The sequence below is a fragment of the Ictalurus furcatus genome, chromosome 21, assembly GCF_023375685.1.
Source record: "Ictalurus furcatus strain D&B chromosome 21, Billie_1.0, whole genome shotgun sequence".
NCBI lineage: Eukaryota > Metazoa > Chordata > Actinopteri > Siluriformes > Ictaluridae > Ictalurus > Ictalurus furcatus.
In genome coordinates this window covers 4112460-4139929 of record NC_071275.1, presented here as the reverse complement: position 1 = coordinate 4139929, position 27470 = coordinate 4112460, and the positions used below count along the sequence as shown (strand labels likewise).

General features: G+C 38.8%; 2 protein-coding genes across 2 annotated transcripts in view; one reads left to right on the top strand and one right to left on the bottom strand.

Moving 5' to 3' along the window:
* cenpp (centromere protein P) overlaps positions 1 to 27470 on the top strand; it is an 88334-nt gene extending 60864 nt beyond the window's left edge. Inside the window, exons 7-9 of the mRNA XM_053653146.1 lie at positions 25102 to 25181; positions 25756 to 25847; positions 27314 to 27470. Coding sequence (XP_053509121.1) covers positions 25102 to 25181; positions 25756 to 25847; positions 27314 to 27432 — 291 coding nt within the window. The 3' untranslated portion in view covers positions 27433 to 27470. The remainder of the gene's footprint in view (positions 1 to 25101; positions 25182 to 25755; positions 25848 to 27313) is intronic.
* ecm2 (extracellular matrix protein 2, female organ and adipocyte specific) lies at positions 78 to 15730 on the bottom strand. Its single transcript, XM_053653142.1, has 10 exons — positions 15637 to 15730; positions 14128 to 14365; positions 12589 to 12777; positions 9941 to 10639; positions 8665 to 8780; positions 7799 to 7934; positions 7449 to 7606; positions 3812 to 3951; positions 3315 to 3641; positions 78 to 928 (listed from the first exon to the last, which is right to left on the bottom strand). The coding sequence occupies exons 2-10, from the start codon at positions 14354 to 14356 to the stop codon at positions 760 to 762; spliced, it is 2163 nt and encodes a 720-aa protein (XP_053509117.1). The 5' UTR covers positions 14357 to 14365; positions 15637 to 15730; the 3' UTR covers positions 78 to 759.

The window sequence follows — 27470 nt, the reverse complement described above, 5'->3', positions numbered from 1 at the left end:
AATCTCATCTAATGTTTCCCATGTAGAACCAAACATCTGGAGGCACAGTCATCCAGAAAAAATAAATGCATGTGATGTAGCGGTTAAATTCAGGCTTGATTTTATTCAATACATTATTAAATACATATCCAGACATCTGGTTTATATGCGCAGAAGCTGAAAGGATGCACTCCTGCCCCAAAGCTCGTATGAATACTGTGAAATTATATCAGGATACTAGTACAACTTTTTTACTCAGTAGTAATCATCTATTGGTTTGTTCTTCATGGTAATGTGCAGGTATATAAATAAACTTGGTGTAAAACACGTTGTAAAACTATACATTTTTCTTTATGCTCTCAGGAAATGTATGAGAAATGCTGAAATAATGAAATACTGATGTGAACAGAATCATATCCTTACATAGCTTTGGATCTTCAGATCTGCCGTTTTCCCTGACTGAATAATCGGAAAGTAAAATGTTTCCATTTAGCATTCATAGAAAGACTGAAAGTCTAAATGGGTCCCCATAACCACAGACATCTGCTGACATGCTCTACATACCAGCAAGTAACCATGCCTTATTTCTCATAGCTAATGAATAAAGGCCCTTGTCTTATAAAATAATCAACATATTGAACAATGACCTTCATGCAAAACACTTAGAGCAGGATAGAGCATTTGGAGTTGGAATTTACATTGCATTGCCTGTCTCAGCTTTGTTTGAGCACAAGGCAGTGTATGAAGAAAGATTAACATGCTTAAGACTTCATTATAAGATTATTTCATTCTTTGAGGCCTCAGAATAACACTAGAATACGACCTAACACATGAGAAGGCAGTTGGAGGGATTTTCCGTGGGTCAAGCAGATTATTCTCAAGGCGCAAGGCTACTATGTGTGAATCTTCATCATTCGAGGGGTCGCAGATGTTGTCCTCTCCAATGTGCCTGTTGGTTAGAACATTGAAAACGTTAGCAACACTCAGTAGTCTTGTAGGTGTCTGTACTTGTTTATAAGGTTTTTGTTGATCGGGGAGGTACTTAATACTTTTTCAGTTATTTTGTACATGGAAAAATGCTCAGTGTCACTACTGCTTGTTAGCAGATTAGCTTTTTTGTAGCAGCAAAAAAGTTGGGGGGGTTGGGGGGGGGACAACAGGAGTACAGGTCATGAGTTTTCTCATTTCTTTCAATGAGAGTTCAGCTGCATTTTAGCTTTCCTTGATTGTTACAGTGTGGTGAAACCTGGCTCATTTCCATGTTGCATTTAACCAATCAGACGAGTCCATATCATAGACACACCCAGCGATGATTTTGTGACTGGATGTAGCCCTGTATAGACTGATGACCAATTAAAGGAAAAAACAGTGGTTTGCAGGCATGGTTTGGATTTGCATATCCCTTTATAAGAAAGGCTGACTGCAAATCAATAAAAAAGATCTTCTGACTGATCACCTTTATCAATTTTCTGAAGCATTCATATCCGTCATACTATTTCAGGATGACTCCACCTTCACGTTAGATGTGTTAGACAGCGCTCACCATCATCATCAGAACACCAACTGAGGGAATATCTTTTGGAAGAGCAGTGTTTCTCCCATTGTACAGTTCCTGAGATTTGTCAAATCTCTTCCAAGGAGCACTGAAGCTGTTCTGGTGGCTTGATGTGGCCCAGCACTTTACTAAGACACCATGTTGGCTTTTCCTTTTATTTGTAGTCCCTCAGAATATGCATTAAAGATGACTTTGCAAGCTTGTTTTTGGCATACCCAGCATTTAGTATGATTTGGGAACTACTGTATTTTCCAGACTATAAGACAATTTTCTCTTCAGTAATGTGCCGACTATACAGTTAGGTCCATAAATATTTGGGCACTGACAAAGTTATTGTTATTTTAACTGTCTACCACAGTATATGTGAGTTGAAATTAAATAATGATGATCTCAGAGTGCAGACTTTCAGCTTTAGTTCGAGGGTGTTAACATTCAAATCGGGTGAATAGTGTAGGAAGTACAGCACTTGTGAAGCGCTTGCTAATGTTCGGCTGAAAAATCAAAACAAACCCATCAGAGCTTCAGAACAGTTGGCCAGATCAAGAACACCTTTCAGAAGGTAGGGGTATCTGTGTCAAAGTCAACAATGAAGAGAAGCCTATACCAGAGTAAATACTGTGTGTTTACCACAAACCATTACTAAGCCTAAAAATCAGGAAGACCAGACTAGAGCCACAAAAAAAAAAAAACATCTAAATATGCCCATACAGTTCTGGAACAACATCCTGTGGACAGATGAGACAAAGATCAACTTGTACCAGAATTATGGGATGAGAAGAGTATGGAGAAGTGAACAAACTGATCATGATCCAAAGCATACCATCTCACTGTATGGTTTGGGCGTGTATTGGCACTATTGGCTGCCAACAGTCCTGGTTCCCTTGTATTTATTGATGTGACTGCTGACAAAAGCAGTGTATAGGGCTCTATTATCTGCTCAGATTCAGCCAAATGCAAAGTCCATCACAGTGCAGCTGGACAATGTTCTGAAGCTTCCTTTTTTTTTTTTTTTTTTTTTTTTTTTTTTACAAAGCAACCCAAACTTTTTTCAGGCAAAGAAGTTGGGTGTTCTGCAATGGCCAAGTCAATCACCTGACCTGAATTCAGTTGAGCATGTATTTCACTTGGTGAAGGCAAAAAAAAAAACCCAAAACAAGCAAGAACTGAAGACAGCTCCAATAAAGTCCTGGCAGATCATCATGATGGTTAGTTTGTCTGATTACTTTTGGTGCCTTTAAAAAGGGGAGGGAAGGGGCATTACATAGAGAAGCTGCTGTAATTCCTACACCGTTTGCCCAGTTTGGATGTAAATATTTTCAAATTAAAGCTGAAAGTTCTATATACTTTGGTAACCAGCTAAAATAACAATTACTTTGTCAATTCCCAAATATTTATGAACTTGACTGTATGTTGTTAATTTTATATAAGCCTAAATGTAATATGACCATTAGTTTTATAGCGATTCCACTGCTCTAGCAGTTACGGGAAACTTATGATTAGGAATACCACTGTTAATTTGGTGCTAATATAGTAAAGTTCTTGCTTTCACCATTACACACTGCTGTGTAATGACTTGTTTGTCTCTGAAGTGTGATTTACAAGAGGTAGTGAAACGATTATGTGCGATTAAAATTTTACTCTAAGCAGACTACAGACGAATGGGTCTAATACTCTGGAGTGACTTTTTTTCTGTAAAATACATTACCTCAATACCAGATCAGTGTTCTGTTACAATTTGTTGTAGCAATACACTATCGACTACTTGTGATTTCGTAGCTACCTTATGTTATTGTTGTTAAGCCTGAGGAAATGTAACGACGTCATCTCATTGACTCCGATGGGAATGCTGGTCAGTTGGTTGTGGTCTAGACATAGCTCGGTCATGGTGTTAAATGTGCCAAAGAAAGACTCTGGCTCCACCCCTTCTCCATCCAGCTTGTTGTAGGAGAGGTACAGATACTCAAGGCCAGGCTCCATGTGCGCAAACACATATCCTGGAATGCGTTCGATCTGATTGCCAACCAGCACCAGGTGAACCAAGGACTTTGGCAGGAATGATGGGACCAAATGGAGTTTGTTGTGTGAGAGATCTATTGATTCCAGATTCCTATAAAGATATTGTGCATGAGAAAAGCAATTTTTGAAACGAAATAATTGTAAACAAAATGTCAAGGTATATTTCTATATTCCGCAGGGGGGAAAAAAACATTTGCTGAAGTTAATTTTATTATATTATATGATGTGTTAGTATTACGTCATTTTCACAAAAGAACATACCTGTGATGGAGCCAGGCAAAGGGTGCAATCCGTGACTCATCTATTTTATTGTGTCTTAACACAATGATGTTGAGGTTTTTGCTTTGGTTAAAAGCTCCCTCGGGTATTTCCTCAATTAAATTGTTTTCAAGATGCAACTCCTAAAAAGAACAAAAAAAAAAAACAAAGCAGCAAATGATATTTAAAATATATTTCCCCACATAAGCAAGCATGCCAAGCACTTGCCAGGGCAATTGCAGTAGCTTCAGCAGTTTGGTAAACTTTAAATTAAACCATGAATTGTCACTTCTTAGGCTTGATTTATACTTCAGTGGGTTTCACGAGCCTCCGGCGTAGACCTTCTTATCAGCACAATTGTTTTAACACTACATTACTACTTTAATTTCATCAAAACGCAGCAATTAAATGTTTCTATACATAATGTAGAAATGTGTATTTTATTCATCACTCTTGGTGAAATGTAGTATTTTGGCGAATCAAACTATAAAAATAAAAAAGTATTCCATGGATACAAAATCTCGTTTGAAGCCTGTAGATGCCCAGGTGATAAAACCTGATTGACACATGGCTTTTATGGGTTCCTGGGATACACTGTGTTTTAATGGGAGCAAAGATGAATTCTCATTGGACAACGACCTTTTAATACGTCATCTTGGGTCCTTCCTGGACGCACAGCTTCACTGGGAGTCAGTGAGTGTGTAACCGAGTGTGTTTTGCAGAGAAAAAATATCTAAATGTTTAATGGACAGTGTGCTCTTTGCTTGTCCCATCCGGATGCACAGCTTCTCCATAAAATGATTGGGTGACCTCTTAAAAGGGCGGAACCTCGTAACCAACTGCCAGTCATTAAAATAGTAATGATCACTGACAACTCAGACTCACTGAGGTCTCAGAGCTGCAGTTAGTCAGTTAAGTATTCTACCACATAACAGTTTTATAGTATACAACTAGTATAGCTGTTATTGGTAAATAGTGTAAATTTATTTGTAGGTCTAGCTCGCTAACCGTCTACGTTCTTCAGAGAAATGCAGCTTAGATAGCAGCTTATATGCTTTTTAGCGTGACATGACAGACTCTGCTTTTGATGCTTTTATGACGAGGAGAGACCGAAAATAAAACAGGAGGCCAGTTCAACATATAAAAGAGAACTCGCAGATAAACAGTCACTGCTTATACAGGAGGTGTGTGCCATCATACTTGCATGTTACATGACAGTGTGCGGTAGGGGGCAGTGTGATGTGTAACAAACCAAAATATACAGACAAAAACAAAAAAAAAGTCTCATGTTTCATAGTAGTAAGGAGAATGCAGATGAAGCAGTGCAATACAGGCTTGAGCAGGATGTTAGAAATAAAGATCGTGAGACAAAGAAAGCACAAACTCCGCATGACCGCTACCAAATGATCAGAATTCCTCCAGCTAAGTTGTTTTGTTTCTAGAGCACGGACGGCCCTATTGTTTCTCGTCAGCTCATGTTTCTGAGGCTTGTGCTTCATGAAACGAAATTAATCCCTTCCAGACGTGAATTCCCTTTTTTAAAGCATGATACTGCATTCTTTCCAATTTAAATGGTCTTTTCACCAGGAAAATACTGGTGTTTGGTCTGAGTGCTCCTGGCTGTAAGTGGACTGTAGCAAAAGAAATCAATAGCTCTATTTGTTGTATTCATTAAAAGGAAAGAAAAATTCTTAATAGGGTCTAAAGGACTTTTTTGTTTATATTAGGTGGAATTTGGCCAACCGAGCTCATTTATAAAATTGGTGGAAACAGAAATAACTGCACAAGTACGTCTGGGCTTAGGGGAAAAGCACGGTTCATGACCCAACCCCAACGCTATTGGATATACTTCCCTCCTCAGTATTTGTCTGACGCAGAGCTCCACAGATTCACACAGCAATATTGTCAATATTTCTGTGCACGTCCTCTCCTCTGTGTACTTCCATGACCAGTGCTACCCATAATCCCTTTCCCTGCAACTACGCAGAAGTAAAAGTACATGCAAAACAAATACTTATTAAAAAAACTTATTTAAAAAAACTTTTGAAATGCATATATAAATGTGTGGTTCTTGTCAGAAATGTTATTTTTAAGGTTTCAGGTTGTCCATGTGTCTCTCTGAGATTCTTATTAGTGTGTTATCTCAAGAACAAGGTGTTGTATGTTTGTAGGATTTATATGGAATGATTATTATAATCAGAAGATGAACTGATAAACTAGATTTGAGAATTTATCCAAAATAGTTCAAGAACACAGCAAGGTCAAATATCTGAAATCATTTCTCTTCAATAGTGTCCTATTTGAGGTATATTTTAAGGGTATTTGACGCAAATTAGTAATAAGAGGGACTAGAGTTGTTGGCAGTGAACGTATACCGGTTCACCCCATTGGCAATGAGTTTGACATTTTTTTCTATCTTTGCCAGTGATAATTTATGCTAATTTATTATAGCAGAATAACTGTAAAGTCTCTGTACTCTCATTGGGTACATGATAAAATGCTGTAGTGATGTTGCTTATTCAGTATATTAATACTTAAGTAATTGTTTTATTTTATTTATTCATTTTCCTTTACTCTTTTATATATATATATATATATATATATATATATATATATATATATATATATATATATATATATACTTTTTCATTTATTCTTTGTTTTCATTTGTTATTTTTTATGACCAAATGGGGGCGCTGTTGAGAATAACACCTGGTACCTTTTGTTCAACTGTGTACATTATTATAACATCTTAGCTTTGCACCACTTGTCCGTGAAGTCTCATGAAGACCACAAATGTAAACTATTTTTCTTATCTTAGTATGTGATCGATGATTTATTAACTTTCATACATCATAGCAGCCAGCATTTCATTGTGATAATGTTTAGTATTGTGCAGACGGTTTGGTTTTAATCACGTTCTTCGTTGGAACTGACAGTATTTTCCAATTAAATTCAGTTCAGCATGCAAGTGTCGGGGTGGCCTGGCGGTCCCTCGCTCACCCCTGTGCTCAGGTTACTGTCTGTGTGGAGTGTAACATGTTCTCCCTGTGTATGCACAGGTTTCTTCCGGGTTCTCCAGGTTCCTCCTACATTTTAAAAACATCCAGTAGGTGCATTCACTAAGCTGTGACTGAATGTGAGAATGTGTGTTCTTGGTGTCCTGCGATGGACTAGTGTCCCATCCAGGCTGTATTTACGCCTCACTCCGGGTGTTCCCAGGATCCACTGCACTGCTGGCTAATCATCCATCCATCCGTTTTCTGTACCACTTATCCTACGCAGGGTTTCTGTCCCAGGGAACTTGGGGCACAAGGTGGGGGACATCCTAGATGGGGTGCCAACCCATCGCAAGGCACAATCACACACAAACTCACACACGCATTCACACCCTACGGACAATTTGGAAATGCTAATCAGCCTTCAACGATATCTTCAGATAGGGGGAGGAAACCCACGGGGAAAAGCACAGGGAGAACATGCAAGCTCAGAATCAAAATCAAACCCCCAGCCCTGGAGGTGCAAGGCAGATATGATAACCACTAAGCCACTGTGCCCACATTTTTGTGTAAGCAGTGGAACAGTATCTGTTACGGCAGCGTGGATAAGTCGGCTACCATCTCGACACCTGTAACATTACCTGCAGAGACGCTGGTAGGCCTTGAGGGATGGTGCGGAAGTGGTTCCTGCCCAACCGTAGGTAGGTGAGCTGTTTCAGTGGTCTGAAGAGTTTGGGATTTACGTTTACTTCGCTCAGTATGTTCCCTTCCATTTCCAAAGTAACCAGACTGCTCAGACCTGCCATGGGTTATGACAAAACGTTTAAGCAACATTCAGTAAATTCATATTTCTTTTCCATAGTAAAACCATTTCATTTGTATTTCTTTAAGAAAACTGGTCTAATTTAAAAAAAAAAAAAAAAAAAGTTTGATAATTAAATGTGTGAAATTCAACAGCAGTTACGCTGCTCTTCAAGACTGGTTGGTTTACCCTCAAAGCTGTCCTCATCCATCTCTTGGAGGTTGTTCTCGTTTATCTTTAATTCTTGTAGCGTATGTGGAAGCCCTGGAGGGATGTGTTCAAGCAAATTTCCATCCATATATAACCGGGTTAAATATTTAAGCTTCTGTGAATGAAAGTAGAAGCAATGTTAAATAAATGAGCATAGTTTCAAATGACATTAAAATGGTAAAACAATAATACTGTATGTACAAGATTATGAAACATTCTACACAATAAATGTCATTATCTTTAAAATGTTCAATTATTTTATTTCTTACACAATATCGGCTTATTTATAGGCTACTTGTGTGGTATTCGTATGACTGCACTACTGTGAAAGGCTTTGTTAAATGAAGCTGCAGTCACAAAGTCGATTTAGTTTTATTCCTATGACGAGCCTCATGGAACTTCTTCATAGAGCTTTTTGAAGAGTACTACAGAGTGTAACCGAAAGTAGGAGCAGACTTTCTGATATTTATCTTGATCATATGCCATGGAATTTTGTTCTTTGTTTATTTAAATTGGCTGTTCAAAGCAGTCTGAGCACAGGGAGGGGAAAACACTGTAGCGCTAATGTTTGTGTCAAGCAGTGTCAGTTCTGCAGTTTATGCATGAATAATTAAAAACACAACGTTGCCTTTATTAATGCACTTATATTATTCGTATTCTGCCTTCATAGTGGAAAAGTCTCTGTGGGCAGTGATGGATCAGAGGGTAAGGCTTTGAATCCTGCTATTGACAATCTGACAATCACTCTTGAGCAAGGGCCTGAACCCTCATCTGATCAACTCGGTTATGAGTCACTTTGGATAAAAGCATCTGTGAAGTGAATTAATGCAAACATTTGTCCTTACGGTAAACGCTTGTGGATCAATTCCAGATGATAATATCTTATTTTTCCCCAAATCTATCCACTCCAAATTCAGTACACCGTTAAAAGCTTCTGCTGGAATGGTAGTGATTGCGTTTCCTGTGGATTCACAAAATGCGGTGTGTTAAATCAGTACAAAATGCTCTCATTAACTAGTCATGGTAGAGATTATTTTATTCCCCAGAACAATTCTAATGAGTGATACTGAAGTCATGTATCGTGTTATATTTTCCATTCTACCTTCCAGACTATAAGGTAGACGAAATATTTTCACATCGTATTCGATCCTAGGCAAAGACGAGGTTATGGTTATAGCTAGGGAGTTTGTTAGAGTGGAGCATTGTGGAAGTACTGCACAAACTGTGCCATAGCATTGGTCTGAGGAATTTAGTGCAGCCAATCATGTGGACTTGTTACTTTAGTGCATCAGAGCTAGTTTGCATAAAGTTGAGAAAATCTATCGACTGGTGCTTGTTGAAGTTGTCTATGGCAGCGGCACCGACAGTAGTGCCCTGTGCAAGGCGAGTCACGTGTTTATATTCATGTGCTTGCCCTAATACGTTATCATTTCTATAGTCACAGCTCATTCACAGGAACCTGCATAATGGACGCCCTGCATTATTGAACCGTTATGATAACACGATTTATAAATGTGTTATTTAACAAAGAAAAAATATATAGTTGTTGGTATGGTGAGGATTTCTGTAAGGAGATATTTTTTTTAAACATTTATGGAAGGAGTCTCTAGTGTCCTGCGCACTTCTCCACCACTGGAGAGTTTTGAGGACCGAGGATTTTCCAGTGGTGCAAGTACGGTAATATGACAAGCCGAACGAATGAGTGATGAAAGGAACCAACTTGTTTTGTAACACTACCTGTAGCTATAAACAGTCAAAACGTAAGAGGTGTTTAATAAATAAAAATTGTAATTATAACGGCTGGCAGCTTGCAGGGGTCAACTTTGTGGTGGTCACAGTAATTCCACTTAGCATGAGGTCACATCACACCTTGTCGTGGTTGATCTAGGGTTTGTTTTTTTATCCTGTTCTGCATGTTATTTTGATCTTTCTTGTATAATTTGTACGATATAAATTAATTTTGCCATTCATGCATGATACACAAGGGCAAAAATGCAAGACCTAACATCCAACACTGTAGAGCAGTAATAATTCATGGTGTTATATAGTCTTTCCTTACAGTTAGACTGGTTACAGTTTGGTTTGATCAGACTGTTTGTACAGATGTGTTGTCATCCTTACCCTGTAGATTGAGAGACTTGAGCTCAGGGATGGAAAGAGGAGGAATACTGGTGAGTTTGGCATTTTCACAGGAGACAATGACATCAGAGATTGTGCATCCCTGAGGGAGTGCGTAGCTAATCCGTGCAGATTCCTCGTCTTCATCGTCTCCGTCTCCAGCGTGACTGGGGTCAGATGGTTCTGTTGGTGAAGGAAAGTCTGGAGGGGTAGGTAACTGTGGTGGCATTTGGAAAACATCCCCTCTTAACCACACAGTCACCTCTTCCTCCTCCTCCTCCTCCTCCTCCTCTTCAACTTGCTCTGCCCTCAGTTCATTCCGCGCTCGCTCTGTTGCCTCCTCAAGAGCCCTCAGCCTCTCCCTCTCTTCCTTCTCCCTCCTCCTCATCCTCTCTTCCTCCACCCGCTGAAGTTCCTCCATCCTCCTCTTCTCTTCTTCTGCTGCTGCTCTCTTCTCTGCTTCCTCTCTCAACTTCCTCATTTCCTCCTCCCGTTCTTGCTCCTCAAGTTGTTTCCTGCGATTTTCTGTCTCCTTCTTTTGCTTCTTTCTCCTCTTTCGTTCGGCGTCTTTCCGCAGGAGCCTCTCCTCTTCCTCCTTGTATTTCTCTCTTCTCAGGCTCTTGTCGGGCAGAAACGCAGCATCAGGGACGCTTGGATCGTTAGGGACAGGGGAATCACCAGAGTTTTCAGAGGCTTCATGAGCTGTGATTGTTGTAGTAATACATCAAGAATCAGAATCAATTCACTGTTTGAGTACAATTCCGTTTTTTGTAATATTAATTTATTCAAAGTCGAAATAGATACACTATAATGTTTAAATTACCAAGTTCTGCATTTATTTGTCTAACATAAGACATTTAAAGTGGAACTACAAAGGAGGGCGTGAAACATGTTGCCACTGCACATCTTGAAGTATGGCTGCACAAGTAATCGAATATCGATCTTGATTACGATTTTGACTGCCCACGATTACATGAACATGATCGACTGTTATGTTGACGTTTAAAGTTCGTCCTCCGCTGCATATCAAGTAAAACGCTTCCTAAACTTACAGTCAATCACCATAGAGTGGCGCAGGGATGACGTCATTTTGTACCGGAACCCAGAAGTTATCATCACACTGGTTCCCTCGACAAAAACCCAATAGGATTTTCCCATAGGCTTTTGGATTATTGCAAAAAATATGCTCTGTGATCAACAAAAGTTTACAATAATAACACATTTTGTCCATCAAGATCATTTTCACAAATGAACACAACTTTTATGAAGTTTGAAGCCTAAATACAATCTCCAGAAATAAACAGCTAACCGTACGCTATAAACGAATTCAATGCTATTTACTTGTAAGTGGAAGTGATAAGGCCAGACGTGCATTTGGTCGTTTTTACAACTCAAACAGTCCATTATTTCCTAGAAATGTAATCTTTATTTTTAATGCTCGTTGTTCCATCAACAAAATTTACTGGCAGAAAGACGTCGGCTGTATGAACAACACAGGCTGTGTTCTCTCGCATACTGTATTTTTCACTCTGAATAGGTTTAAATGTGAGGCTGCACTTTAAGCCCATATTCATTATTTAACTGTAACTTGAGTATGTTTTAGTAAACAGCCAAAACAAAAAACTTGTCAGTGTCCAAATATATATGGACCTAACTGTACATGTAAGGATTTCCAGTATGTGCATGTTTAAATAATAATAATAATGATAATTCTCTGTCTGATGCTCATTACTATTGAGGACAATAGGTATCTGTACAGTGAAGTAAGTAAATACATAGTAAATTGAAAGGTATTTGGGATTATCACTAAATATTTGGAGAAAAAAAACATTGTATGGGGAAAAAAAATTTACTCCTGCATGAAGATGAGTTGAAAAATCTTGCATTTTGTATGGATCCCAATTCGAATGTAAAATCAAGCTAAATGAAATCTGCAAAAAGAATTGAATAAGCCAGTTTTGACCTATTTTATTGAACTTATAATATTGCCTTGTGATTTTATTTGATTAATAAAGCAACACAGTTTCCACCTTTTTGGTTTATGTTAGTGGTTCTTAAACTTTTAAACCCCTTAAACTGTCAAATAAATTCAGCAGAACCCTTTAGGATGAATTTATTTAATCAACATTATTTAAATTTGTCAGATAATATTTTAGAGCTTTCTACTCCACAGATAGAACACATTAGGTCTGATTTTACTTTGGTGCTGGGACCCTCCTAAAATAATAACTTTGATAATGTGGGTTGTGATTTCCACCACTGTAATGTTTATTTATTTTAGTATATGTTATTTATTTTTTTAATCACCCAGACCCGACTTTGAGAACCCCTGGTTTATGAGATACGTATGCATAGTGTAGTGTTGCTGCTTACGTTGTCTATGTTCGTATAAAATTATGGGCTCAATCTAAAAATCTGAATGTAACCCATTCCAACCCCCATCCAAAGATTTGACAGCCCTAATAGATGTAGGAAGCATGAGAAGCAAAGATATGATACCTACAAAAACATAGCCTGGTAAAAGTTACAGCAAAGAGTATGAAGGCTGAATGATGAGATCAAACTTACAACCATATATATATATATATATATATTTTTTTTTTTTAAGTACAAAGCTGGGGTTTGAAGTTGGACCAATACATTTTACTCACTGGGTTCAATGCAGATTGGGCAGCACTGTCCAATAGGTTTAAATTTGAATTGGCACTGTAAAACCGGACACTGCATTTCATCACACACCACATTCCCACTGGAGCATAAGCAGGTGACGCAGGGCTTCGGTGACCACACGGTTTTATCAAACATAGCGATGCCCTGAAATACACACTGTCCTGTGTTCCCTAGGGGAAAAGAATGATTGAGTTGGATTAATAGCAGTAAAATAGCATTGTTCAACATGTATGCGTTCCAGTTTATGAAGAACCAGTTTGTTTGTATTTTCTCATTTACTCCCCAGTTTGGTCACCTGCCAGTTCGATTCAATAAAATAATATTTACATAGCGTTTTTTACAACGGGCATTGTCACAAAGCAGCTTTACAGACATCCAGATATGGATTTAGATTTAGATCCCTCATGAGCAAGGCAGAGGTGATGGTGGTAAGGAGAAACTCCCCGAGATGACGTTAGGAAGAACCCATTCCCTTCAAGGTGACTTTGAATAATGAAAGTATGAGTCATTAATTCCTAATGCCCAATTCCCACTGACCAGCCATCATCCGACAGCTACCAGCCCTGGAGGGTGAAGGCTACACCTCATATGACACATGAAGCCAGCCAACCGCATCTTCTTCACAACTGCTGCTCATTCTGTGTCAGCGTAACACACTCTGAGTGCCATCTGCCCACTTCCGCATACATTAGCTCACAGATGCCTACAGTTGACTAGTGTTTTTGTGATTGACAGGAGATAGAGTAATGCCATCCCTCCCACCCTGAGAGCACGGCCAGTTTTTGCTCCCTTGACTCCCGGTCACAGATGGCTGTTTAATAGTCGAGATTCAAACGTGCTATCTCTGGGCAACAGAGCGAATGAAGAACTATCTGAATGTGACTTGTTCCCTTGTGCCTATTAATGCAAGATGCTATCAAGGTGCTTTTTTTATTAGCTTTGAGTTCTTGCGAAACATACTGCAAGACCAACCATGTGATATTGTAAAGTAAACTTATCTTGCTGTTGACCAGAATTGCAGGTCTCACACTGTAGCTGCTCAGATTGGACATGCAGCCAATAATCATGTGGTCAGTGTGATACCACCATGGGCAACATGGTCATGTCAACAAATAGCTGGCTTCCCAAGATTTTCCTTTCAGGAAATACCACAAGTCCACAGTGGAAAATTACTTGATTATAAACTTCTGAAGTTTATAGCCATGTTAAATCATGTTAATATTTGCTGAGCTGAGCCTTCAAGCCTCTGTTCGCTTTTCTATATATAGCTACGCAAAATTCACCATGTGTATCACATATGGTGCGTCACATCACACTGATTCACATGTATTTGTTTTTGTGCGCTCTTTCTTTTCCATAGACATCAGAACTATTAGTAAACTCACAGAACTGATTTGCATTCCCCAATGTTTCCAGTCAAACAATTTATATTGTTAAATACAGAGAGGACCTCAATAAAGCAAGATTCAGTAAGCGTTTTCTTCTGTCAGTTTTAAGACCCCTCTTAAGTTTGCACTGACCTGGAATAACATTGTAGCTCGGCTTTGCTTCCTCTACCCCTTTATAAGACTCAATGAAAACTGATGCGCTGTTATATCCACCATTAACTGGCACCCTGCCTTGACGAGCCATTTTCTTCCCCTTCCTTCGTCTTCCTTTAGCCACAGGACGATTCTGATTCGGATCTTTGGCAACACTGTAGCTTAGCCAGCAGAAAAATGACACGGCAAGTAAAAGCCATAGTCTCATGACGGAAATCTGTGGAATGAAACAAAGCTCTTAGGCCTCATTGCCCTTAATATACTGTAGCCCTTTTAATTTATAGTTCCATACGTACTTATATAATAACACGTCTGGAAATAAATAACAAAGTTACGCCATTGTATTTGGGCTTCTGTGTTATCCTGGACTGTCAGACAGCTCAGTGAATATAGCAAAACAGTAAAGCTACTCTAAAGCTATTATTTAGATACGTGTTAGGTACCAATTACTAGTTTTTAAATGTGGTTTAGATTTAACAACCATAACACACAGAGTTTTAAGCCCAATAACCCTAACAAACAGCTGTCCCAGTACACTATTCAGTTTTCTGTATCTGTGTATATTAATGCGTTTGATGTATGTATTGGAACAGAAGCGTCTGTGCATGTTGATTATTCTGAAGCATGCACCAAATCATAACATAAGAGCAAAGCAAGTAAAACCATGCGCAACAAAACCTTTTCTGTACCACCGTAAATAAACCATTAAAACAAATCATGAGAGGAACATTGGACCAGAACATTGCAAGAATGAACTACAAAATAACCCTGAATTGATCAAAACTGTTTACTTGTGAGATGAACAGTAAGCAGTACAGATTTGTGATTAGTAATCAAGGCAGGAAGTTCAGACATTCTTAGGGATGCCGCCCCCACCCCTTTCCGATGTCAACACACTGGATGCAAGCCTTAGGCAAAGTGTAATGTGGTTAGTGTTTAAACAGATCTGGGTCTGTGGCAAAGGAGGGGGAAGAAAAATGAATAGTTAGGAGAAAAAGAGGGAACTAGAGAAAGCATTTTGATTAACAAGCTTTTTAGGATGACAAGGCTCAGATGGAAAGAATCTTTCGACGAGGCAAAAAGAGAGGAGGGTAGAAAATGTCCAGTTTTGAGTGAGTGAGGACATCCTGCATGACTGTACGTATGGGTTTTTTTTCTGAACCCAATTAGAAAGCGATATTTACACTATAGAGTTTCTCAGACGGGAAGAGTGCTGAAACTAAACTTGTTTTTCCAACAAATGCAAACAATTAACTGCATTTTTTTTTCTCCACATGCACCGTTGTAGCAAATATATCTCTTTTTTTTTTTTAATATAATCTCAAGTACTAAATCACAAACTCAAACTGTATCCAGAAAGAGGAATGCTAATTCTAGTTCACTTTACTTCTGCTAAAAGAACAGAGTGCAGTTTCATGAAGGTTTAACAGCTTTATTGATGGTTAGAGTTAGAGGAGAGCAGAAATGAGCAAGTCTTTTGTACATTACCAGTGGTTTGCAGGCAGTTTTGCGAGGCCAAATGTTTCCGCCTTTCCCTGTGTGGGCTTTGCCAGCAGCGCTTGGACAGTGTGCGTCTGCTCGACTCCCGAGCTGATAAATGTCTAAAACAGATGAGGCTGCGCTCTGTGCGAAGCCAGGGCTTGCCTAAGAAGCTTCTTCAGTTCAATATCTGAAAGTCACAGTCGTGGGGTCAGGTACAAGATACTGCCTCTTTTGGAAGAAAGAGGTTAGTGATTTGCTGTGCCGTAATTACTAGGCTATGGAGGTGCTGTGAACAAAAGAGGTGCCATATGGCTTGTCATTAGTTCTTATGTTAGAACATCCACTTAGGGTAGAAAATAGGATGCAGTGTATATGTACAATGTACAGCATTTTGTCAGACACGGAGACTTTGTATAAACCGATAAGAACAACCAAGAAGAGGTCCTGGATGTGAATTTTCAGTGTGCGCTAAAAATGTTCTTCCCCATAATACTTTTTGTCCAACCCCATCTCTTGTTTCATGGGTGGGCAAAAGTATAAGCAGGCAGTATCCAATTTCATATGGAGGCTGGTTATGTCTAGGTCGTAAGTGCTGTTTTGGGTTGTTGGGTTTATGGATAACGTGTGCAGTACAGTAAGATTTATCCCTCGGTTTTCTTCCATTATATTATACAAAAAATTGATTCTGTCTGTTCTTATTTACATATTCTCAGGGCTGATCTTTTTTTCCCCCTAAAACATGCTGCTAAATGTATTTGTGGTAGTTAAGTCCCAGAAACCTGTGTATAAAATCTGAGAACACATGAATCGCCTGACCATCACAGACCATAACGAGTGTTAGGATCGAGTTAGTGCTTTTGAGACATATAATTTCAGTGATGACAGAGGTTGTGTTTGTCTCTCTCATGAAGAGACATCTTTGAAGTGCCGTTTTTATGACGAGGCTGTTTTAATAGACAGAAACAATACTCTATAGATCATCGTTAAGCTTCCCTCCATTACATATTGGAACCTTGGGGAGAGCAATCTGGAAATGTAGAGCTGAAGTGTTTGGTTTTGAAGATTATTGAAAACTGAATGTAAGAACTTGTAGTACACAGTGTACAGTACACAGTAATGACAGTAGTATGACTGTTTTGGTCATGTGCTGTACTGTAATCTACCTTTGGTATATAGCCTTTGTGGGAAATGTAAGCATTTTCTAAAATAAAATGTACATGCCTCTTTTAAATAAATCTGTTACAGATGTTTTTGTAGCCCTGGTTGGAGTAATGACTTGATGAAGGATAAGGCTATGCGCATTTGCTCCATTCATGCACCAAAACGCGCAATTTTTCAATTAAAGTCATTTCTTTGTTAATGAGAAGAAATGATGCGGTGTTAAGCAAGGTTGGAACAAATACCTCTGGCCCTTGTTGAGTATGCTGATATAGAGCAGGAGCATGTTGTAAACTAAATTGACATGATGGAATATAGTTATTTACAAATGTCAGTTCCAGCTATTCAACACAAAGCCTGATTGGACTAATTAAGCTCATAAATAAGGAGAGCTAATCATGGAAATGAAGTGATGTTTTGCAGAATTGGAACAAATACCTTGGCTTAGTGTCCTGCTGGATAACACAAGCCAGAGCACATTGTTCTAGGTAGTGAACTGACAACGATAGAGGGTGGTGTTTACAGATTTCAGTTCCAACCATGCAGCACAAATAATTAAACCTTTGTTTTGTTTCACGCTATATAGCAAGAGTAAGATGCATTTTAATAGGTTTAACAGCTTTCAGTATTTGAAACCTATTTTTCAGTACTTGAAACCTACAAATCTGGGTTTGACTGCTCTGGTACTAAGGGATGGGGAACTTACCAATTTGAAGATGGTATCCAGAGATCCACAGATTTTTCTTTGAACTACTACTGCACCCAATTTAAAAGTTAAAAATTTCTTTTCCTCTAAGAAGAAATAATGTGATGGTGTACATTGTTGGAACATACATGTGACCTTTCAAGATTTACTTAAAGGCCAAACGTTTTTATGTACAATGCATCCAGAATGTATCCTTACTAACTTTTTTTAGACAACCTTTTCCTCATTTTGTTACTTTAAAGTGGATACCGTCTACACGAAAGTCCATAATTAAAAGATATTAATAGGGTTTTTAAAGATGATCCAAATTAAAAACTGAAATAATATATTCTGACACATATTCAGACCCTTGCGTCTTCTTGAGTGTAATGCTACAAGCTTGGCACAGTTGGATTTATCCAGTCTTTTCCGCAGAACCTCTGCAAGTCTGTCATGCGGAAAGAGGACCATCATGGAAGGGCTATTTTAAGGTCTTTCCAGAGATTGAGTTCATGTCTGGACACTTCCTGGCCCATGCAGGGACATTCACAGACTTGTCCCAAAGTCTCTGGGTTGTTTTGGGTCATTGTCCCATTGGAAAGTCACCTTTGCCTTAGTCAGAGGTCTTGACTGCTCTTGTGTTTTCTCAGGAATGTGATCTGTTCATCAGGACATGCCTCCTGGTGCCTGCTGCTGTTAAAAAAACAAAAACAACACAGCATGATGTTGCCACCACTGTGCTTCACCACAGGGATAGAATTGGCCGGGTGCCTGGTTTCTTCCAGAATTAACACTCGCCATTCAGGCCAAAGAGTCTTTCAGCTAAGCTTATCTTTATCTTTTAGGACCAATAGCCACCTCTGGGTTAAACTATATAATTTGATGTAGGGGGAATGAAGTGTGCTGTTTACATTCAGATGTCAACCCGTCCTATGACTCATCTAATAGGTATGCACAGCTTCTGGTTTTGTACAGTAAGAGAGAACTGAATAAGACGTGTCATTTCAGGTACTTTGGCCACCATATACCAAACACATGTAAAAGCATTTTCAGGAGAAGACAGTGCTAGGTAGGGCATACAGGTAATGTAAGCGAAACATCCCCACCATGTAACTTCTGTTGAAATTCAGTTTTGTGGTGATTTCAAGGAAAGGGATTATCTTTACAGTAGGTACCGTTTAATTAGTAATTTTTGTTTTAAAGCTATGATATAAGAGCTGAAAAGAAAAACTAGAGGTGCATCGATACCTGTTTATTTATTTAATTTATTTTCAGACCAAGTATGATATGTTTTTTGGTAGTTGCTGATACCAATATCAATACTGGTCATGTCTCAGCTGCATTCTCATAAGTGCTATTCGCAACAGAAAGAGCAACAGCACACTTCAGTTGTAATCTGTTTTGACAACTCCGGTATTCAATTATCAATATGAATAGATCGATTAAACTGTCCTGTGTTTTTGTTTCTTTGTTTTGCAAGATATTAACTATTTAATGTTTAACAACTAATGGGCTTGGTTCGAGAGCTACCAAATCCTCCACTGAGAGCCACGCCCCTTCTCAGCCAAGCCAATCCAAGCCTACTGTTTACTTATGACTGAAAACTTTTTGCCAGACTGTCATGAAGAGTGCGTGCCAAATCAGACAAGCAGGCAACTTTGCTCCTGAGATGATTATTATTATTATTATTATTATTATTATTATTATTATTATAATAATTACTAAGCCTGCTTTTCCTGTAGCTGTCTACTAGCTGTAATTACAAAACTGTTTACCTAAAAACGTGGCATAAGTCAGTGGGACAGTCAATAACTGGTATATTTGTTTTTGTGTCCCCAAGTTGGTGTAAACCAACATTGTGCTGTGCACAATCATAACATCTTAGGGTTTTAAATAAAGAGCATAGCATATAAAAAAGTGTAGTTTTGTGATTTCAATGGGTTTTTTTTATGACGTTTATGCTTCGCTCGCATACACAAGAAAAAGAAAGAAAATAAAATTGAATTTAATGAGGTCCCTGGTTTACATAGTGTAAAGTGCATATGTATCTGTCCACACAGGCTTGTACATTATAACGTTAGTGAATTGATTTTAATGAAGTACATTAGCTAGCTACATTGGATGGATGCAGAGGAAAAGAGCAGGTTAAGATAAATAAGATAAGAAAATCTTGGAAGGAAATTCTTGAATTTTGGTTCACTTTGGGAAAAACGCAACTGTACAACTGGTAAGTTTCATTGTCTTCATTCAATCCTAAGTCAATGACTGGTAGTAGCTGATTGTCAAGAACAAATCCTGGTAGGAGGTGTTATTTGCACTCATCTAGCATTGCCTGTAAACATTTTTTCCTCACCGAGCCTGCATCACAGCTGCTGTTTGGTGTTAGTTGTTAACTTCTCATGCTGAGTTTTAGGGTTAAGATGGTTATCAGGTTACTTGTGTTGTAGGACATTGCTGTAGTTCCTCCTCTTGATATGTTCAGTGGACAGTTTGCATTCTGCTTTGCTTCGATAGACATCATTAATCGTGAAATGCATCCGGATCAACGTTATTTTGTGCAACAGCGTGCGCTAACCTTACATCACATAGTATCTGTTGTCTTGGTTGTTAGTATTGGGGCATCTTTTACAAGTATGAGTAAATGAGTATGGTATCCAGTCGATACCCAGTAATAAATCATTAATAATCATTTTTTCAGACTGCATGCCGATGTAACTTTCATTTAAATACATGATATAATTGTGCATTAGTATTGTTTTGTTTTGTTTTTTAAACTTTTGCACATAGGAGTCTTCCACTCTGCTATTACTTATAAGGTTTTGCCTTAAAAAAACAGCACACGAAACATGGAACAACATTTTCTTTTTCCGTTCAGTATTTTATTGTTCCTGAATCTGTCCTCCAAAAGATTATTACCATGGTCTGTATACAACCACAAACCTCATAAAGCTAAGAGTTTTCTGAGGGAATAAAACCCCAAACGTTGGTCAGAAACTATGCATCAGAAACTATGATTATGTCATCGTGATATGTCTCTTGCATAAAATGTAAGATGTCTTTTTCCACTGTGGTACTGCTGGTGTAGTCTCGTATGGATTTTTTATTTTATTTTTTTTTATATGGAAGAATTCACATTACGCCAGAAAACTGAGGTACTCTGTTGTGGCATGTCTGGCGTCAGCGCTTTCAATAAGGGAGCTGTATTTCTTTCCTTCACTTGAGCAGGGTACCTTAGGGCATCCTCCATTTAAAGCTTCTGGTAGTTTCATGAAAAATAAGATTCACACCGTTCTCTCCTTCCCGCAAATTATTAGCCGATCAAGGAAGACATGTTTGGTGTCTGACGTTTGTTTTTTTGTTTTTTCCAAGATTTTCACTGGAGCTATAAGGCTGATAAAGCATCACGTTGTAGCTGTATTCTGGAATGTGTAATGTGTAGCTGCAGACAGGCGACAAATTAAGGGAAATGAAAAGCTCTGTTATGCCGTGCTGGACATTTTCATGGCATTATTTGGGTCCAAATTTCTTCTTACTGATTACCTTTATCCTGTACTAAAACATTTCTATCCTGATGGGCGTGGTCTCTTCCAAGATGACCCTACCCTCCTTCCACAGGGCATGAAGGCTCACTGAATGGTGTGCTGTAGGAAAATGAAGTCAATGTTATACTATAGCCTTTACAGTTACCAGATCGCAACGTAAATGAAGAATTAATCTATTGGAGATTTTGGTGTGGTGTGATGTGTCTGACGTCACTCTTCACCGCCATCATCAAAACACCAACCAAGGAAATATCTTTTGGAAGAACGGTGTTCATCCTCCCAGTACAGTTTTAGAGATTTATAGAATCCATTCCAATGCGCACTGAAGTTGTTCTGGTGGCTCAGGGTGGTCCAGCACCTTACTAAGGAGCTTTCACACTAACAGTTTAGTCTGAAACAGTTTGAATGAAAAATTGGTCATTTGGAAGCTGTCATGTAGCAGGTGGTCTGAGTTCGGTTGCACTGGAACTGAGCTGCGATGCCCGTGAACATGAATACGACACGTACTCGGTTCTGCACTTCTTCAGGAAGTAAAGTAACCTGCGCGTGTGTTTTAACCGATGACGTCATCATTAGTTTCTACAACACGTGTACGATGAGTGGATTTTGTGGGACACGGAAGAAGTCCACTGCTGCACATAATAGCATCAAAATAATTTAGTTTTTTGTTGTTGTTTTTTTTCATATAGTGAGTCTCGTTGTGTTCTCCATGCATGTTTGTGATGATGGAAGATGAACGCAAATGCACCAGGGTTCGATAGAATTAAGTGAGTCTGAAACCAGACCAGCGCTGCCCAGGGGCACCAGGAACAATCACACTCGGATTGCAGCAAACATGCCCAGTGTGAAACCGCCTAAGTCACGTTATGTTGGTTTTTCCTTTAAGTTGTCACTCTCTATACTGTAAACACTAGAAACTGTCTATCCGTTAGGCCCCGCCTCCCATGATTTAAAGGCAAAATTGTAACAGTTGAGTACAAGTAATGCAAATGCTAATACACTTCCACTGTGACCTTAGATGTGTAACTGCAGGCCATCCCTATTTGTCAAAATCATTCATTTAAAAATGAGTAGATTAAATATGTAGTTTGAAGCATGTGTCTGGAGCATCACTGAAACCCCTTAAGACCTCTAGAGCGAAGCTATTTTCGAGTAATAAAGTGACTGCAGGCAAAGTAAGAGATAAACAGTATGAGACATACTGTATTGTGTTACAGACTGTTCATACCTTTCTGACACCTTAATAACTGTTGGCATGAATCTCCTGAGGGGACAAGGCGTCTTTTCCCGGGATTAGTGAATAATGTCCAGGTTTTGTAGGGATCCCTGAATTAATGGATTAAGTGAGAAGCTTCTGAAAGCATGAGCTCAGGCCAGTAGCATGATTAGTGCAATGGAATCTTACTGATCGACTGTTTGTTAGTTTTAACGGTTGGGAGATAATTGCAGTTAGGAATTTGGTTCATATTTAGGTTATTTTCTGTGTACAGTATACGGCGTTTAGAGCACAATCAACACTGGTTTTGTTTGGAACCATCGGCCGTTTCTACGATCTCCAGCAAATTTTACACAGATGTTCAGAATTCTAAATCGGGTTATTTTATTTGCCAGTTGAGAGGAGACGGAAATTTGAATTGGATTCATCTAACATTCAACATATTGCATTCTTACAGTACATTATACAAAACACAAAGGGGCTAAATGATGCAAAGTAAAGTGGCCAAGTATAACACACAGTACGTAAGAAGTAATTATACAACAGCGCTGTTCAGAGCTCATTTCTGATTGGTCAGAAAGTGTTGATTCATTTTTATAACACAGCGTGAACAGTAGTTCCAGCTGCAAGGTTTATATCAATGCACTCGTTCTAATATGTTATCATTTCTATAGCGATGCACACAAGGACTTGTATAAATGTTGATATTCGAGGAGCTTTTTTGGAAGGGGTCTCCAGTGTCAGTGGTTTGTAACAGTAAAGCTGTAACTTCTAACACAGGAACATCTTCAGCACAGGAGGCTTTGCAGTTTCTTGGTAACATGTCCAGCTGGGTTGTTGTTGTTTAATCAAAATCATTCTAATATTCAGTTTCCAGCCATAAGGAAAAGCCTTTATGATAAGTCCTTGACAAAGCAAAACTGAGTATGTGTGAATTTTATTATATATAAAAATAAGAGATTGGACAAATCAAACAGCCGTACTGTGTAAGAGAAATACAGCCTGGTTTTCATCCAGAGAGGAAATGTGCACCTCTAGCTCCAGTGCAGACAGGACTGACCTTCATTGAGTGTTTTTTTTTTTTCTTCTTCTTCTTCTTTTTTTTCCTGTTGGAGAAACTCTTGGAATTATTATTTATTTATTTTTTTAAGACTGAATGTCTGCACAGGAAAACTGGGGAATAGATTATCTGTGGTGGGCTTTACATAATAACTAGAGAATGGAAAGACATTGTTTTTTATGTGGTTATTGGATGTTTTGTCTGGTTTTGAGTACAAAACACAGAACACCCACATGGTCCTTAAGGGGTAAAATCAGCCTCAATGGGATTTGACTGATTACTGTTTGTAGCAATGTGGTTATAATTTTTTTAACTATATATTTAAAGCTAAATTTAGTGTAAAAAATGAAGTGACTAATGAAATTTAATGAAGTGACTTCTTGTGTATGAACTATGATTAAAAGACAGAGTTTGTTATTACAGAAGCTTTTTAAGCAAAAAAAAAAAGCTAGTACTATATAGTTTGCAGTAGTAAAAGCTTTCTCTTGTATGGTTTCTCTTTTTTTGGCTCAGTAAAACAGTACTTAAACCTGCATCACTAAACTATTAAATTTCTCTAGGATTATGAATGCCCAATGCACAGTAGTAAACCATAAATGTTACATGGAAAATCATGGTTAGTGATATCATCATAGATATTTATTACAGTTTGAGTCCTTAATGGGAATGTTCTCTTCTAGATATCACATTAACGCAGGATAAAAGTGTACTAAAAGGCAAACATCACTTAAATCAAAACATTTTAAATTATATGTATGTTTAAACCGGGCTAGTAGGAGATACCTTTTAATCATATGGAAAAAAGATTGGCGTATCCATAGTAAATCATTCTTCAAATATATTAGTGAGTAGAGATGAGTGACAGATTAAAAGAAACCCCAACATAAAGTGCTTTAGTAAGGTGTTGGGTCACCATGAACCCAAACAGAATATTTAGTGTGCCTTGACATTGATTCTCCAAATCTTCCAAAAGATATTCCCTCAGAGCACGAACACATCTCCCATAGGTCGGGGTGAAATGTGGAGAGTGTGCAGGTTATTGCATGTGATTGATCTCATTTTCATCTTCATTAACCCGTTCAGTGGATGGGGCAGAGTCATCCTGGACGTGAACACTCCCATCAGGATAGAAACATTTCATTCTAAGATAAAAAGGCGATCAGTCAGAAGAACGTTGTATTGACTTGCACTTGCGTTTCCCTCTAAGGAGACAAACGTAAACAAACCCTGCCAGTAAAATGCCTCCTACAGCATAACAGAGCCACCATTTTACCTTTCATTTGTCATCCAAATGTAGCCCATGTAATGGTTAGTTTCTTCTCATGGCTGTACACAGTCACAAAATATCACACTAAAGCTGACCATAATGGATTGACGTGACTTGCAACCAAAGGTGTGCATTGGGTTTGGGGACCTGTGGGACCCAACAAGTTGTGGAAGCAGGAGGTTTTCATGTTCATGTGGGTCAGAAATGAAGCCCACAGATTATAAAAGGTCATGTCGATTAACATGGGCATGTATTGGACACTGTGCAATGCATTTACCCAGTCTAGTGTAAATCGGGCTTTACTCATTAATTCATTTACCTTTAGTAGCTGGTTTATCCTGGATAGGGTTGCTGTGTTTTCTTTAGAACATGGTGTTTGTCTGGCAAATTGTGGAATTGTGGAGCGCCGAGGTAATTATACCACTGTACCAAAATGTTTTGGCTGAGGCGCTTGAAAAAGCGTAGTTACTGAGTGATGTATTGTGTATCATCTGATTCCTCAGCAATAAACGCTCCTGAATTTGGGTCTTACTTGTTTGGCAGGAGAAATACCCAGATGTGGTTCAACTTCCTGAGGGGTGCAGATCTGAGATCATGGTGATCCAGAGTCCACAACTTCCTGGGTAAGCTTTTTTTTTTTTTTTTACCTTCAGCAATTCAGAATGCAGTGTTTTTATTCCTTGTTAGCATTGTCTCGTGTCACTATGTTCAACTAGTGTTGGTCACCTGTATCACTGCGTACCCAGATCTACACGTCTCATACATGACGCAATAACACACATCAAATAGTTACAGTAGAGAGTTCAAACGATCCTCCAGCGCACCACTGTGTTCTATTCTGGAGCACGGTGCCTAGAAAGGGAGCATTTGCACCCCTGAGGTAAAATCGTCGTTAAGAGTCGTTTAAGACTCGTTGTTTTGGTCAGACTTGATTGACAGATCTGCAACTTTAACCAATTAAGAGAGTCCCAAATGTATCACCTTTCCCGTTAAAGTAAATTGAGGGTTCCTACAGGTAAACATGATGACTGTAGAATACAAGATCATAACCAACGATAGGCAATCGTGTAAGGTTTAGTGTAACACAACAAAAAAACCTGTTACAACACTTAAGGAAGTAACCCATTTGGCTTGATCTTGCTCTGTGACATTTTGTGTCTGCATGGAGTCATGAAAGCAGGTCTTTCTTTACTTCAGGTGTACGATGAGCATTTTCTGGAACATAACCGTCAGTAAAGAAGGAACAGTCAAGCCGAAGATTGACCTACTGATGAAAATGCCTGAGCAAGGTGAGGATACTGTTTACTGAGACAGAAAACATTCAACAGATTACAAATTTTAAGAGGACCAGTTCAATGATGTGGTGGCGCAGCACTTCAAATACCAGTACTGACAAACCCAGACAAATGTGTTTCCTGCTGAAGTGTACAAAAAATAATAACCATGAGAACATCTTACAAGTTGTACGTTTAAGCTTGAACACACAGTTCAGGAATGGACAAATGATAAATCCATTAGTTAGCTCACCAGGCAAGTGAAGGTTTCAGTGTGCAGCTAAAAAATTGTAGTGAACCCTTTAGAATTATCTATCTGCATAAATATGACCTAAAACTTAATCAGATTTTTACGAGTCCTAAAAGTAGATAAAGAGAACCCAATGAAACATGAGACAAAAAATATTATACTTAGTCATCTATTTAGTGAGGGAAATGATCCAATATTACGTATCTGTGAGCAGCAAAAGTATGTGAACCTTTCCTTTCAGTATCTGGTGTAACCCTCTCGTGCAGCAATAACTGCAACTTAACATTTCCAGTACCTGTTGAGTCCTGCACATCGGCTTGGAGGAATTTTAGCCCGTTCCTCAGTACAGAACAGCTTCAACTCTGGGATGTTGGTGGGTTTCCTCACATGAACTGCTTGCTTCAGGTCCTTCCACAACATTTCTATCGGATTAAGGTCAGGACTTTGACTTGGCCATTCCAGAACATTACCTTTATTCTTCTTTAAACATTCTTTGGTAGAACGACTTGTGTGATTAGGGTCGTTGTCTTGCTGCATGACCCACTTTCTCTTGACATTCAGATCACGGACAGATGTCCTGACATTTTCCTTTAGAGTTCGCTGGTTATAATTCAGAATTTATTGTTCCATCAATGATGGCAAGTTGTCATGGCCTAGATACAGCAAAACAGACCCAAACCATTATACCACCACCGCCACCGCTACCATGTTTTACAGATGGGATAAGGTTCTTCTGCTGGAATGCAGTGTTTTCCTTTCTCCAAACATAACGCTTCTCATTTAAACCAAAAGTTATATTTTGGTCTCATCCGTCCACTAAACATTTTTCCAATAGCCTTCTGGCTTGTCCACGTGATCTTTAGCAAACTGCAGATGGGCAGCAAGTCAAAGCCCAGATTTGAATCCCATTGAAATGTTGCAGGGGCTATTTGAACCAGGCAGAACATGCGAGAAAGAAGAAAAAACACACCACACCCCCCCCCCCCCCCCCTCAAACAGTATGCAACTGAAAGAACATTGCATGGAAGAGTGGTCAAGACAGTTATGCAAAACTTGTACTTATATTTTCATGACTTCCAAGCACCACACTACTTGTGTAGTGGTAGATGTTATTATCTATGCTGTAGGACTGAGACCATCTTGATGTAATATTGTCACCGTTATTCCATGTACAAATATTTTTTTTTAAAAGTACGAGTCCTCACCGATGACACCTGCCGTTTTTTAACAGCTCAAAAACTGGATACGGAAAGCGTGGTGGAGTCGGCACCGGGCTGCTTTCAGAGTCTTCTGACGGCGTTTGGAGTGGAAGCTACGATCGAAAGTTTAATACAATCTGTATGCTTTTGAACAAATCAGGCAACACAAATTCTCCAGGCACATGTATA